This window comes from Calonectris borealis, chromosome 12 (assembly GCF_964195595.1).
Source record: "Calonectris borealis chromosome 12, bCalBor7.hap1.2, whole genome shotgun sequence".
Lineage (NCBI taxonomy): Eukaryota > Metazoa > Chordata > Aves > Procellariiformes > Procellariidae > Calonectris > Calonectris borealis.
In genome coordinates, this window is record NC_134323.1 from 19844785 (window position 1) to 19858954 (window position 14170).

General features: G+C 41.0%; 2 protein-coding genes across 5 annotated transcripts in view; both read left to right on the forward strand.

Moving 5' to 3' along the window:
• USP10 (ubiquitin specific peptidase 10) overlaps nt 1-6768 on the forward strand; it is a 55975-nt gene extending 49207 nt beyond the window's left edge. For 2 of the 3 annotated variants that reach the window (XM_075161514.1, XM_075161516.1), the window contains exons 12-14: nt 1847-1991; nt 3255-3320; nt 5675-6768. In XM_075161514.1, coding sequence (XP_075017615.1) covers nt 1847-1991; nt 3255-3320; nt 5675-5862 — 399 coding nt within the window. In that variant the 3' untranslated portion in view covers nt 5863-6768. The remainder of the gene's footprint in view (nt 1-1846; nt 1992-3254; nt 3321-5674) is intronic. The other variant, XM_075161517.1, reaches the window with a different exon arrangement.
• A 466-nt stretch (nt 6769-7234) lies between these two features.
• Nucleotides 7235-14170, forward strand: part of CRISPLD2 (cysteine rich secretory protein LCCL domain containing 2) — a 38963-nt gene continuing 32027 nt past the window's right edge. For both annotated transcript variants that reach the window (XM_075161518.1, XM_075161519.1), the window contains exon 1: nt 7235-13975. The gene's annotated coding sequence lies outside the window, so the exon portion shown is untranslated. The remainder of the gene's footprint in view (nt 13976-14170) is intronic.

Here is a 14170-nt window from a genome sequence, read left to right on the forward strand (position 1 = left end):
AAATTGAGGAGATGGACACCAGCAGGCGTTTGTTGAATGGAAAAGAACAGGGTCCTGTTTGGCTTGCTGGTTTAAAAAAAACCAAACAAACAAAAAACGCAAACCAACCACGAAAAACCCCTCTCAGTGAAGCTGCCACTGACTCCAGGGGTTTGTTGGATTTTGGACGCCGAAGGGCATATTTTGAACCCTTAAGATGCAGGTGAAATTTTACGGCTTGTAGAGACTATTTCTGTTTCAAATGTAGAATTAGTTCTTGTAAATTGGATCAGCTCAAATCCGTCAGGAAATCAAGTACCCTACAAAATCTGCTTGCTTCAGCATCATAAGAGGTTTTACTTTTCAAGCTTGGAAAAAGGTAATAGTTTTCCCCCATGACTTTCTATTCCACTCTTAGTAGGTTCTAACAGAGTTGGGCCATGTATTGAAAAATAATATGATCATTTACAATAAAGAGATTTTTCTCAATCAAAAAAATTCAGAAAAACCTAAAGCAGTTATTTGGAGATTTGGTTTTTATACCATAATTTCTAGAAGGCAAAACATTTTCGTTCTGCAATTCTGAGTCCAACTTCAGGTTTTCAGACAGTAACTTTGTGGATTATTTGGTTATAACTATCGAAAAACAAAGATTTAGTGGAAAACAATGAGATTATAACTTACATTTTTCTCTTTGAATTTTCTTCAGAACCTTTTTCAAGAACACAGCATGCTTTTTTTAAAAAGAAAAAGACTCTAATTACGGATTTCTTCTGTAACAGCTGATCATGATGGCTAAATCATTTTTAGATAGCCTACATAATAGCTCACTTTGTCTTTCAAGGATCCTCTTGAACAAAAAATATCTTCTGGTTAATGCAAAATAATTTTTGAAGTGTTGCAGTACTGATCTCTTAATATATTAATCATTGTTAATCCCCCCTGTGAATAGGTCTTTATTTTAATGATACCATTGTGAGAAGGTGTTTTTCACAGTGTTTTAGGATTCTTTTGATGAGAACGGGGGAATAAAAATAGTACCAGTTAAAACTGGAGAATTCTGTTGTAGAAACTGGTATTTTAGTGGGGAATCACAAGGTATGCTCAGGACACTCTTTAAAGTGACACAGCATTCAAACTTCTTAGCCAATTAGTTGCAATACTGCTTTTGCATTTCAATCAGTATTTCTGGAGCATTCGATGAAATTTCTCAAGATAAATGTAGATTTAGGTGTTTACCCTAAAATCTTTTATTAGTTTGCCTTTGTTTCATAGAGATTCTTTTTTGATTATAGTTAATTTCCCTGTTGAAAATTAAGAAGTGATTTTGGTTAGTTTTTGGTTTTCTTTCTCTTCAGCTTTTTGTGAAAAGGTGTCAGCTTTTAGAAATGAAAATAGCTTTTAGAAATGAAAACTTTTGCTTCAGGTACTGAGGCATGGTGCTGTTGTCTTCTACAGTTCAGAATTCTCTGAATTCAGCAGCATGTGTTACAAGTTACTGACCTTTGATTAGGGTATAATAGCTTGCTAAGCATTGTTAATTACTAAACTTCTGTGAGGAGTTTCTCCTGGGGGATCTCCAGCAAGGTGCTTTTAGTACTGCAGTACCTAAATGTCTGTGCTCATTCTAACATGTTGCATTCTACTAAAAGGTATTGGGGTTCTCCTTTAAGACAACACTTTGGTTGAAGATCCAGTGTGCTTTAAGTCATAAACTGTAGTGTTTACCATAAATAAATATTAATTTTTAAAAAATCTGTGTTTTTTCTGTTAAAATTAACTACTTATTCCTCTTTTAAAGGAGTGATTTTGAGCAGCTAACAAAAATTTACAGTTTTTCTTCATCTTTGTTCTGTGTATGTGTTAGGTGGAGATCAGTCGAAGAGTGACGCTAGAAGAACTCCCCCCTGTTCTTGTTTTACACCTCAAGCGGTTTGTATATGAGAAGACTGGTGGATGCCAGAAGCTTATCAAGAATATTGAGTATCCTGTTGATCTGGAAATTAGTAAAGGTAAAGAATTTTTAACAGAATTTTGCCCTCATTAGAGAAAAGATAATGTTGTGTTTCCTAGGGGTATCTGTTTGTGTTTCAGTTGTCTTCCTCGCTCCCAGCTTTGTGCAGAAGATTATTCTCCATTGTTGTCTGGAAACTTAGTAATTTGGATGAATATCTTGTGTGCTTCTTTTTTTTTGTTGTTTTTCTTTTGGTTTTCCTTCATAAAAAGTATATATTTGGGTTTCAGGGTTTAGTCTTGCCAAAACAGTCATTGCCTGTGTATGAGTTTGGGCATCCATTTTGCAAAGAACATGATGGTGAAAGATCTTACAAACTTTGCCACATGCTAGACATTGGGTTGGCCAAATAAGAGCTTCCTGCAGATTTAAAGAGTAAGGTTGTAGTTTACGGAGGACAAATATTGGAAGTGATCTTGTTGAATGAGGGGTACGTCCCTACCCAAGGCTGTTGCCAAGTGATAGTAGATATTTTTATCTCTGATTTCATTCACAGAATTGGCAAATTATTGTAATAAACAGTGGCTGATGAAAGGAAACTGGGCATTTTATAGAAAATGCAGCCTGGAGGCAGACAAGTAAGCCGTGGTTCAGAGGTTAAACAGCAAAGTTCATTCTTTTAGCAAATATGTTAAAGAGATACCGATTTTACAAAGTGTGAGAGCTTGCATGTAATCTAGCATCTGAAGCTTGCCAAATTAAATGCATTTTGGTTTGATCTGACAAATTGGCTGTTAGCCAGCCAATAGTTCAAATAGGAAAAAAATAAATAAAACTAATGAGTACTCATATCTTAAATGAGATGCATACTTTGTCAGACAGTACCCTTTTGTTAATGTTTTATTTTAAAAATTCTTTAAAGAATGGATATTTGTAGAACTAGTTCAGTTTGCCTTGACTGACAAAAATGGTTATATGACTTGGAATCTGAGATTGATTTTTGTCATTGTCTGACTGCAGGAATAAAAGGGAAAAAATGAATAGTCTGATCTTTTGCCCTCTTCTCCACTCCCCCCCACCCCCCCCGGTGGTATTTTTTTAAATCCTCCATAAATGTTAGTGTTCAGCAAACCTCAAAATTCATTCCCTTGGTTACCAGGTATCAGAACCATGACCATTCTTTAAAGGCTGCAGAAGATGTTTTAATTAAACTTTCTCCTTTATGGTAGTGTTGATTTCTCTTAGAAATAATTGATCCCTTTAAAATTTGAATTTCTAAACTTGCTAACTATTGCCTTTGTGACTTTTTTTCCTCCTCCAGAGCTACTATCTCCTGGTGTGAAAAGTAAAATTTTTAAAGGCCAAAGAACCTACCGGCTCTTTGCAGGTATTTTATCTATATGCCTCTAGTCCCTGTATTGCAAATACAAATTCTGCATATAGAATTCTAGAAACACTGGAGTTTCCTGGATTATGTAAAATATTTTCTTTTAAATTACACTGAAGTAGCTTGTGGATGTCCAATTCTTGTATTTAGTGGTGGTTTGTGCATATGTGCATATACACATATATTGATATATCTGCATTTATGTATCTCACTGATCCAGCTTTGTGCAAAAACGGAGTTCTGTAACAGATCCACAGATCTGAAACAGATGCTGAAAAATATCAGCAGAAGCTGAAATACAGCTGTAATATAACTATGCCTAAAATACACCACATATTCTCAGAATAATGTTTCAATGTCTTTTGAAATGGCTGTTTGAATGCTGGCTTTGCATCCCTTTGAACCCTCAAGATGAGTATTGCTGGCAGGGTATGAATAGCATATTGTAGGTGGAAAAGTTTAACTTGGAGGAGATGATAATTTTTGTGTGAGGAAACGATGTTTTTAAGAGTGTCTGCGATGTATACGAAATATCTAAATTGGTAGTTAAGATTTGGAAGCTCGTGTAAGAATTCAGAAGCAGCATTTTAATAGTGAACAAAACAGTCTCTGGGCAGTAGTGGATTTCCTGAAGTTTGAAACTCCTACACAGTTTACGATTTGCACCTGCTTATTTGTGTTGGCGTCAGGAGAACATAATAAACTGGAGAACCGGAGGTCTTAACTTCTACGTCACCAAATCTGTGCCAGTACTGGTGGCCTTATGCGACTCAGTGGTTTGGATCCAGTTTTGTGACTGCTGAGGTTACAGAAGGAAATAACATTCCTGTCTCTTGTGGAAATTCAGGGCTGTTTCTGGCAGTGTAATTTTTTTTTTATTGATAGTGGTTTTCATGGGACAAGTTTAGACAGCGTATTTAAGGTGGCTTGAAGAAAATATGTTATTGCTGTAATTTTTTCTAACTCCTTCTATGGAAAAGTACAATACTTCAGTCTTCTGTCAGTCTAGGACTTCTTATCCACAGAAACTCAGCTTGTTAGATGAATTTTAAATTACTAAAACAAGCTTTTGATGAATTAAATTTCAGATATCATCCAGGATTTGCCGAATTATCTAACAATAAATTTTAGAACATCAATGATTCAAGTTTAAGCTACAGTAAAAAAAATTATTTCCTAAATTTCCTAAAATGTATAGATGTAGTATATTCTGCCTTTTTGCTTTGCTTAAATCAAGTTATTCTTAAATGTTTATTTTCATAGAAGTTGTGAAGAAAATCTGAGTAAGCTTGAAGCTTGACTCTAGTCTGAAAGCGTGTGAACAATTTCATAATTATATACTTTGCTCTTGTGTCAATTATGGCAATTCTTTCAGCTTTTTATTTGTTCTTGTTAAGTATATGGTTAGGGCTCACATGTTCCTAGAAGAATTTAAATGCGATTTCTTATACGCATCCTTAGAATTACATACATAAAAGATCTCTTCCATTTGGAGGCAGTTGCCACATCTAGCACTGAGAGCTCAGCGTTGAGCTTTGAGTTTGGTTTCTGCAAGGAGAGCCGAGACGTCTCCTCTGCAGAACGCTTCTGACAACAGAGATAATTGAGGAAAGAAGCAAGTTTGATTCTCTCTTGGAAGTGGCAGAATTAGCAGTTAATCAGAGGTGTTCAGTTCACAGTTCTGTTAAGGAGAACTAATAAATGGGAAACTTGTAGATTGTACTTCAATAGAACCTGCTTCCAGAAAAAAATTGCAGTTAAGACAAAACGAAAAAAATGGTCGGAGGGGGAATAACTGCTTACGTTTGTAATCAACGCTGTTTGAAAAGTCTTGCCTGATTTTTTTTTTTTTATAGACTGCTACATAGTTTTACCTGATTCCCGTTCTCCCCTCCCGCCAAAAAAAAAAAATTTTCAGTAAAATACTGTTGTCAGGAGGCAGAGCGAATGTGTAGCTTAGAATATTTTGCTAAGCGTGGCAGTACCTGTTGGAAGCTGTGAAGGGTGTGCTGCACTCTTGCAGATGGCCTTTGTGAGGCAAATCCTTCCCAGAAAATCCTCTAGCAAGTTATAAAAAGCAATTTGATGCTTTTGGTTCTTAATTTACTTAAGACTCCTTTTAGAACCATGAGCTTCGGTATGCTGGAGAAACATTACTGATATTACATAGCATCAAATGTAAGGAAGCAAGCACTAAACACTTAAAGATTCTTGCTTACGCCAGATCATGCCATCTGCGAAACCATGAGTATGCTATGAAGAAAGCAATATGGGACATTTTTTCTTGACTGACTTTTTCAGTGGATATTTATCTACGTATAGCGTATATGTGCATGATGAATTTCTCTTTGCAGTTGTCTATCATCATGGAAACAGCGCAACTGGTGGCCATTACACTACGGACGTCTTCCAAATTGGTCTAAATGGCTGGTTACGCATCGATGACCAGGCAGTCAAAGTGATAAATCAGTACCAGGTGGTGAAGCCGTCTGCAGAGCGCACAGCCTACCTCCTGTACTACCGCCGAGTTGACCTGCTGTGAAACTTTGCCCTTTTACGCTGTGTGTGCAAGATACCTGCTTTGTAGAACGCCAACTATCACTAACTTTTTTTTCTCCTGTAAATGCTCTTTTGAGTGAATCTTTTTTCTTTTTTTTTTTCTTTTTTTTTTTTTCCCTTGCAACTATGGGATAGAGTGATAAAGGAAACTACCTTGGGTTTGTGCACAACATAGTTTGTGTTGACTTTTGACTTTGCAGAATGAAGTCACTTGGTTGAAAGACTCAGTCTCATGAATCGCAAAAATAAAAAAAAAAAATTAATCTGAGTTAATGCTGAATCCTAAGATAATAAAAGGGGATTTGCATTTGATTCCCACTTTCTAATTGCGTAGTAGAAGAAAACCCTGCACCAGCAACAGAACTTGTAGATTTCTGTGAAAATGTTTTATCTTTACTTAAGTAAAAAAATAAAAAAAAATAAAAAAAATAAAAAGCGCTCTCTGCTTCCCCAATAGTTTTTGATAAGTGGTGAAATATGAGCCGATGTGTATGAGATGGAAATGGTCCTATGTGCTTCAAAAAATGTACAAACATAAAAAATGCAGAGTTGCTGGTTCCTGATAGGAAGACACATTTTAATAATTGTGCGATGAGAAACTGCTTAAGTACACATTGCAGATCAAATATTTGGAGTTAAGATGTTAGTCTATATAGATGGGTGATTGTAACTTTATTGCTATTAAGAAATTTCAAACTGCATTTATGCTTCTGTGTACATGAAATAAAAAAAATGGGCAAAATAATTAAGATTGATATTTCTTTCAGTCTGCTTTGTTTAATTTTGCTGTCTGCTCTCCTATAATGTTGAGTTCTAATTGTACACAGTTTAGTGATATCTAGAAGTATAAAGTTGTCGCCCATCAATAAAAGTCACAAAGTTGGTTTAAGGTGTGTGTGTGGGTTTTGTTTTTCCTCAAGCGTAAATTCTACCCTTGGAAACTCGAGAAACTGCTATGTAGCACTTTTACAAGGTGTAGATAGTGTTCCCCAAATGAAGTGCAGGTGATTTTTTTCTTTTCTTTTACAACTCCTTGAAACTTCAGAAACGTTCCCATTCGGCATTGAGGTGGAACTGAACTTCGAGGGGAGAGGGAAAGGCAGAGGAGATCCGTCGGCTACAAGCCTAACGCAGGGCCCGCACCCGGGCCGCGGTGCTCCCAGGGCTGAACACCCGTCGGCCGGAAAAGGGGATTGCATCCCTTCTGTACCCTGCGTGAAAGCCCTGCACGGTTGCTCTTCAGGTAGATGTTTTGTTCGTCTTTGACTAAAACATTCCCTTCTTTAGCCAGTTGACGTTTTCATTGAAAACTTTGGTAAAAATATTTCCTTGATCAGCTTCCTGTTGCCTCCCCTGCTGCTGAAGATGATTAAAAAAAAAAAAAATCTATATATTGTTTAGTCCTTAATTTGATGACAGTGGTGTTATGTGCTTATTGCATCACTGGAGAAGTGTTGAATTGTTGCCAGTGAAGCAGGGCTAATATTAGCACGGATTGTCAATAAAAGGTTAAGCTGCGTATACTCTGACCAAACACTCTTCACTTTTTCTAGGTGACATTTAGGAAAAAAAAAAGTTATTTTCTGCAAAGCTGTGAAAATAAAATTAGCTGCATTAATTTTACAGGTACGGTGTTCCAAAAAATTCCTTTCGCATTTCTTTATAAACTGCTGATTTATTTTACTTTGCATGGCCTGTCTGTCCAGGAGATGGGTGCAGGTCTTCAGTGAAAAGGGGTGCTAGCTTTTTCAAGAGAAGGAAGGAGCCCTGTAAGCGCCGTGGGTTTCAGCACGTGTCCACCGACGTGGGCTTCCCGACGGTGTTTTCTGCCCGAGTCAAACAGCAATCGGTCACTTTACAGAAGGCGGGAAGGTCATGGATGAAACGGAATTCCTGCGACTTGGCTGGGTGCTGAGTGAGCAGTAAGAGCCGCTGAAGAAAGCCCTGCTGATTTGCCCTCTGGCTTTCCTGCCCTCTCATCGGATGGTGGAGAACTTGGGACTTCCCTGCCTGTGGCTCGCTCCTGGCCATGCTGTCCCACGTAAGGAGCGAGCGTGCTGGCTGCGGCCAGGCTGTCCGGGCTGGTCCTTTCTCTCTGCTCAAAATCGAGAGAGCTTCAGACAGATAAGATCCATCTTCAGTTTCTTTCTTGAATTAGGCAGCATTAACTTTATATCACTGCCACAATCCTGATGCTGAGAAAATTTTACGGTATTTTATGGTGTAGTTAACTTTTTCGTTGATCAGCAAATTTTATGAGTATTTTCTGATCTGAAAATTGTGACTGAGACACTGTTCTTGATTTTGGTGACATTCCACCAACTCCGAAACGATTTTCTGTCCAAAGCTTGTTTTGATTTTGGCCAGTTGCAGGGAAAACCTCAGCTCCTGACTGCTCGCTGGGCAGGGTGCCCCGAAGCTGGGGCTACCCAGGCAATGTGCCAGGGGGCTGCCGGAGGGCGGCGCTTCCAGGGTTTCCCAATGCAGGGCTGTCCGTGATGGGAATTACCCCGGAGCCAGCCCTGGTGAGACATCGGTTTTGCTTTGGATTTGAAATCTGGGGAAGTGGGGATTGTTCCAAATAAGAAAGAAACCAGATTTTGAAATCACTGTTCTGTACTGGTTATTATTCACGTCCTGTTTCTTGTACCCTGGTTGAAGTAGTTTTCTGTACTGCAGAAATCTGGGTTTTTTTCTTTTTTTTTTTTTCTTCCCTTGTGGCTGTGTTGAGTATTCACCTATATCTCCAGTAGGCTGTGAAAAGGTTCGTTTCTGATAATGTAGGCTTCCCAGAATATTCTGGATGAAATTGCAGGTGATATTACTTGATACCAGGTTCCTTGCAATTAACTTTGGTTTTGACTGGACAAGACGGTGGGCTGGTGAGTTTTGACCCATGTTACTCAAAAATTACAGGTTCGCGTTTGCGGGTAGGACGTCAGTCAGGTATGTTTATTAGAAACAAATTGGACCCCATGTTGTTGGTCTACTCTTGCACCAACAGGACTCTTAATGGCGAGGGATTTCCTAGCAAAAAGCTTTTACTGTTGACAGATGTCTTAACCAGTTGCGGATGGGTTTGTGATACAGGTGTATTAAAAACACAGGTATTATAAAATCACTTTATTTTTTATTCTGTGGGATGGTTGCTGTTTTCAGGCAGCCATGCAAGGCTTTCCCAGGACTTGCGAATGTGCTTTGAAATGAAGTTCAACTTTTTGCTATCTGAAGCCTTGCATTTTGTTATCTTTTGGAAAGGAAATGTTGTCTTAGTCTCAGTCTTCCCGTGAATGATGACACGAGTTTTCTCTGTTATAGGTGACTCGCCAACTTCAGAAATGACAGTGTTCGACCTGGAGCAGACACCTCTTGTGATGAGCAGTTTCGAGCGGAGTCCAGCCCAGCAGAAATAGCTTAAAAAAGGGTAAAGTGAAAAAAAGAGGAGGAGGAGAAGAAATGGAGAGTAGGATGAGAAAGAAAGAACTGGTGTACAATTAATGAGATTTTAATATTTCATTTAGCTGTGCTTGCGCTTCTGCTGAGGTTTGCTTAGAGTTGCTGTATATGTGATGGATTAATATTACAGTATTTAGATTACAGTTTAATCACCTAATATAGTTACCTTAGGACCTTAGCTTGGTCCTAAGAACATCCTATTTGATGTTTTGCTATCAGGAGGTTTTTGGTGTTGACGTACGGTTCTGCGTTCCTTTGCAGCTGTGGAAGCTCCAAGGGCTTTTCCTATGTCCTGTGCGTTATCCCCTGGGGTAAAAGAATAGAAAATGAATTTATATGACAACTCAAGTTCTGGTATACAGCTTAGACCTTTCCTGTTCTTAAAAGACCTGTATAAAGATCTTAATAATAAAAATTGTCAGGATTGGAGAAGATTGTAAGAGGAGCTCCTGCTGCAACAATGCAGTTCGCTCTGAGTCTGTATATTCAGTTCTACATTTCACTTGACGTGAGCAGGTTACAAGTGGTATTAATTTTAAAGAAATGGCAATGAGTAATTGTCGGTTTAAAAAGCAAGTGTTGAAATCCTCTTCCATGAAATGGAAGTTGTTCAGATGGTATTAATTTTTTGATTTTTCACTAAGGATATTACAAATGCACTTGTTGCTAAAAATCTGTCTTTTGCAGTGTATTACTCAAAGGAAAAAAAAAGAGTAAAAAGTATGTGGCAACAGTCTGATGTGAACACATAACCGCAATTTTTATTTTCTATATTAAACTCCTCCCGTTGTTGCAAAACAAGGATTTTGCAGCCTTTTGATTATTTGCTTTGTCTGCGAGTGATTATGTAAAAGAAAAAAAAAACAACACCCATGACAACCCCCCCCCCCGATACACCATAAATCTGGTGGTTGTTTACTGATGTTAAACCAGGTTTTAAGAAACGGTTTTTAAAAACCGCACATTAAGACCTAAAGTTTTCAAAACTGGAAGCTTTGGCTGTGCGAGTCCACAGAAGAATCTCAGGCCAGGTCTGCTCGGGGGATGATTTGATGGGGTGGAGGAGAAAGATGACCAAAAGCAGAAGGTATTTGGGGGTGAGGGGAGGTGGTGTGGCTTTTAATTAAGGAACTGTTCCGTTTTGCACAATACGGAGAGGGTGTCGCCCGCGGGCCGGGGCCGCGCTGCAGCAGAGGGCAGTGGCGGCACACGCGAGATCCGTGGCGTTGCAGCTCTAAAGCTGCTGCCCAAATTGCTGCCCGGACTTCGGGGAGCTCCCGGGCTGGCAGCAAGGGGTTTATCTTCGCAAATGTGCTATAAATCTCTCTTGTTTTCAATAGGAATGGAGTACGCCTTTGACATGCAGTGGATGTTCCCAAGATGTTTGGGGATTCGTGTGACTTGGGGTTTATTCCAGGCTATTTCTAATGACCCAAAGGATTTTGGAAAGAATTTGTATTAGCAAATAACCAGACGTAATGGCTGCGGAGCTGGTGATTGCAGTTCATCTTCTCCCTTTGGGGTGAAATTTCCAAAAATGAGTGTTGGGTTAATATTTCTGAACTGTTTCAGTCTGCAGATCTGTACCGGTTGCTTTATTGTTAAGAAAGTGTGTTTCAACATCTCTCACTGCAGATGTAACCAGGGAATGTGATGAGCTGCGGTAACAAGGTGAGGGGGTTTGTAGCTTTTAGTTCGCGTTTCACTTGTGCTTAGAGCGGTCAGCAGTGCCCCCAAAATTCAGCAATTAATTTCTGAAATTGCTGTGTGTGTGCTTGTTTCCTTGTCTTACTGACCTAATTTTTTACCTGGGCACTGACAAAACAGCAGAGGCTTTGGGAAGTTTTGTGGGGAGTTTTTTTCTTGCATATGATCAGCAGATTAAATGTTTGGGGAAATGTTCTTTATTGTGAGAAGGAGGAAAAGAAGCCGCTGCTGAACCCGGGCGGTCACAGTCCAGGCTGCCCCAAAACAGGAGAGCAGCGAGAGAGAATAAATAGGGGTTCACCATGCCAAATATTAGTTATATTTGGGAGTAAATCTTAGAAATGCCTGGCTTTCACTCCAGCGATTCGAGATCCCCACGCTGTTAATTCATTTGCTGGAGCAGCCTCCGTATAATGCCAAGGCGGCATCGTTCGTGCCGTACGGTCAAGAGTCTGGGGCATCTTCACCCCGTCCCTCAGCAGGGCAGGGCGGGCGCTGCAGGGGTTTCTTGGCCGCCTCTACCCCACTGCACCATCCTCCGGCAGAGAGAAAGCCCAGGCAGGAGGGGGAAACGCAAGCAGACAGCGAAGCCGAGATGCGGTTCCCCCAAAGACCCGCGTGGCCGTGCCGCTGCCCGCTCGCTGCCCATCAGGACCAGCTCACGGGCTGCGGGTCTGCCCCATTACGCTCTCGTCGTACGTGATGACGGCCAAGTTTCTGCGTGTTTCCTATTCCACCGGGATTGCTTCATCCCCGTTATTCCCCTCGTATTCCCTCTGTTCTGGAGCAGACAGTAACAGGAGTCAGCACCAGGGCTTTGAGCCTCTCGCCCCGTTCTTCGCTCTGCCCCTGCTGGTGTTGGGTGCTGTTACTGCGGAGCTACTATTTGAATAGGAAATAAAGGGGAATTTAGCTGAAGTTGAAAATCAAGACATGCTGTCTGCATGTTCAATTAGGAGGGCAGAAATCTGCGTTTCTTCCTATTCATTGGCTATTACATTAAAAGCCTTCTCTCCTAATATATACTTATATATGCAGCCTGCTTTATGTGGCTTTTACCACATATGAAATGGAGACGTTATAATCAAGGCGGTAATAACGCTGAATGATTAAAAGTAACTTCTGATTGTTTTGGCTTTGGTCAAATGTATGACCTGAAACTGCTGACTCGAGACAAAATGAGGTGCATAAAAAGCCTCGTTCCGGGCTGTGCTCATCCCTAAGCACAACCGTGCACCGTCAATGACTTGTACAGTGAAACCATACTGGTGTATATTAAAAAAATAAATTTAAAAATCAAATCTTTGTAAAGCAGCAGGGTTGATGGAGAAGCCAGACAGCCCAAACCATCCTACGGGGATTAATTTCCCATAGGAATATTTGTGCAGATTACAAAATACTGAATTTCTCTGAGATCTGGAAATCATTCGTACGTCAGTACGTGAGATTTAAAATGAGTTAATTCAACTTTCTGGTAGTTGGAGGGAACGGCACCTTCTAAGGGCCGTGACTCAGGGCTGTGGAGCTGCGTGGTTTCGGGGTGGCAGCCTGTGCGAGGGCGCGATGGTTCCCCCCTGTTGGCCCTCGTTATTCAGGGAAATCGGGAAACCGGGGGCTGCAGCGTCTTTCAGCTGGTGACATAAACCTTCTGCAAATACAGCAAACTCATTGATCCGGAGTGAATCAGAGGAGCAAGGAAAAAAAAAAAAAGGAGGATACAGTGATTTTAAAGTAAAGCAGTGCAGTTCTGCGTGGTCTTTGAATTGCCCGCCTTGGTGGCAGCGTCCGAGCCTTTTTGGGAGCGAGCTGCCCAAATTGCACTGAATCGCTCTTAGCAGGGTAGAAGTGCCAGGTCCAAATGATGGACCATATGTTGTCGGTTCACATACACAGTTTGTTTTGAAGTAAATAGAAACTCTTTGTAAATACAGCTGGGAGAATGTGGCCAGTGGGGAAGAGCAGCTAGAAAGGGTGTCGTGGCTGTACCAGGCTGCAGGACTGGGACTGACTGGTGAGGACTGGCTCCCCCATGTCCCAGCTATGGCTCAGTTTAAAATACGCAGACCAGGAATGGTGCTGAAGATACACCCCAAGTGATGAATTTCTCAAAAAATTCTCAAGAAAATGGTGTAAGAGATTAAATCCGCAGATATATCTTGGAGTGACTTCAGAGGGGTTGTTTTCTTGGCTCAGTGGAGTCGCTCTGTCGGCTGCCAGTATTTGCTGCCTCGCTCACGCGCTGCTGAACAAGTTTGATAAATGTCATTCTGCTTTTTGAGCACTGCTGGGGTTTAAACAAGGCTCTCAGCGGCTGAATATCTTGTAAGCTTCCTCCTTGTAAACAGTAAATTAAATTGGTTGGTGTTTTGCTGAAAGAAATAAATATTGACTGTTTAGAAGAATGGAAGGACTTTTTTCCTCAAGAACTTTGGAGAGAGGACTGGACAGTGGATTTGGAAAAATCATAGCTGCCTCACTCGGATATGCCAAAGCCAGGAGGTGGGTGCTCGCCTGCCTCTGTGCTGGTGCCCCCTCCGCAGGGGGACACCCCGGCCTGGGGTGGGTCACCCCGGTACGTGCCAGCAGATGTGCGGACCCCGCAGCGCTGCCGGCTGGGGACCCCAAGGGACTCCCGTGGGTGGTGACGCCTGGACCTGCTCGGCACCGCAGCATCCCGCTGCGGGCTGGCTGCAGCAGAGGTGCTGTAATACACTCATGTTGTTACTCATTATACTGGCTTATTTTTTCCTGTTTGTTTATGTAAAAAAAATTTTAAAAGGAGGAACTTTCAGCTTGTCTTTTGCTCAATCGTTTCCTTTCACGGTGAGTAAAATCGTGTTTCAACAGTGCACGTAGAATTGCAAACACAGGCACGGAGCTTGATGCAAAAGCAGCGCTGGGGCTTTTTGGGCATCAGGAGCGCAGCAGAAGGGGTGAGCCTTGCCTAGATGTTTCACTAACTTTCTATTTTCCTTATTCTCTGTAACTCCTGTTGTGCCGGAGCAGCTGGGCTGAACCGTGGGTGTGCGTGGGGAATGTCAGCGCTGGGCGAGCTTTGGGAACCAACCGCAGAGAGTGAGAAATCTCCTGTTTCCCAGCCAAACACCCGGTTCTGGGAAAAAGGGGGC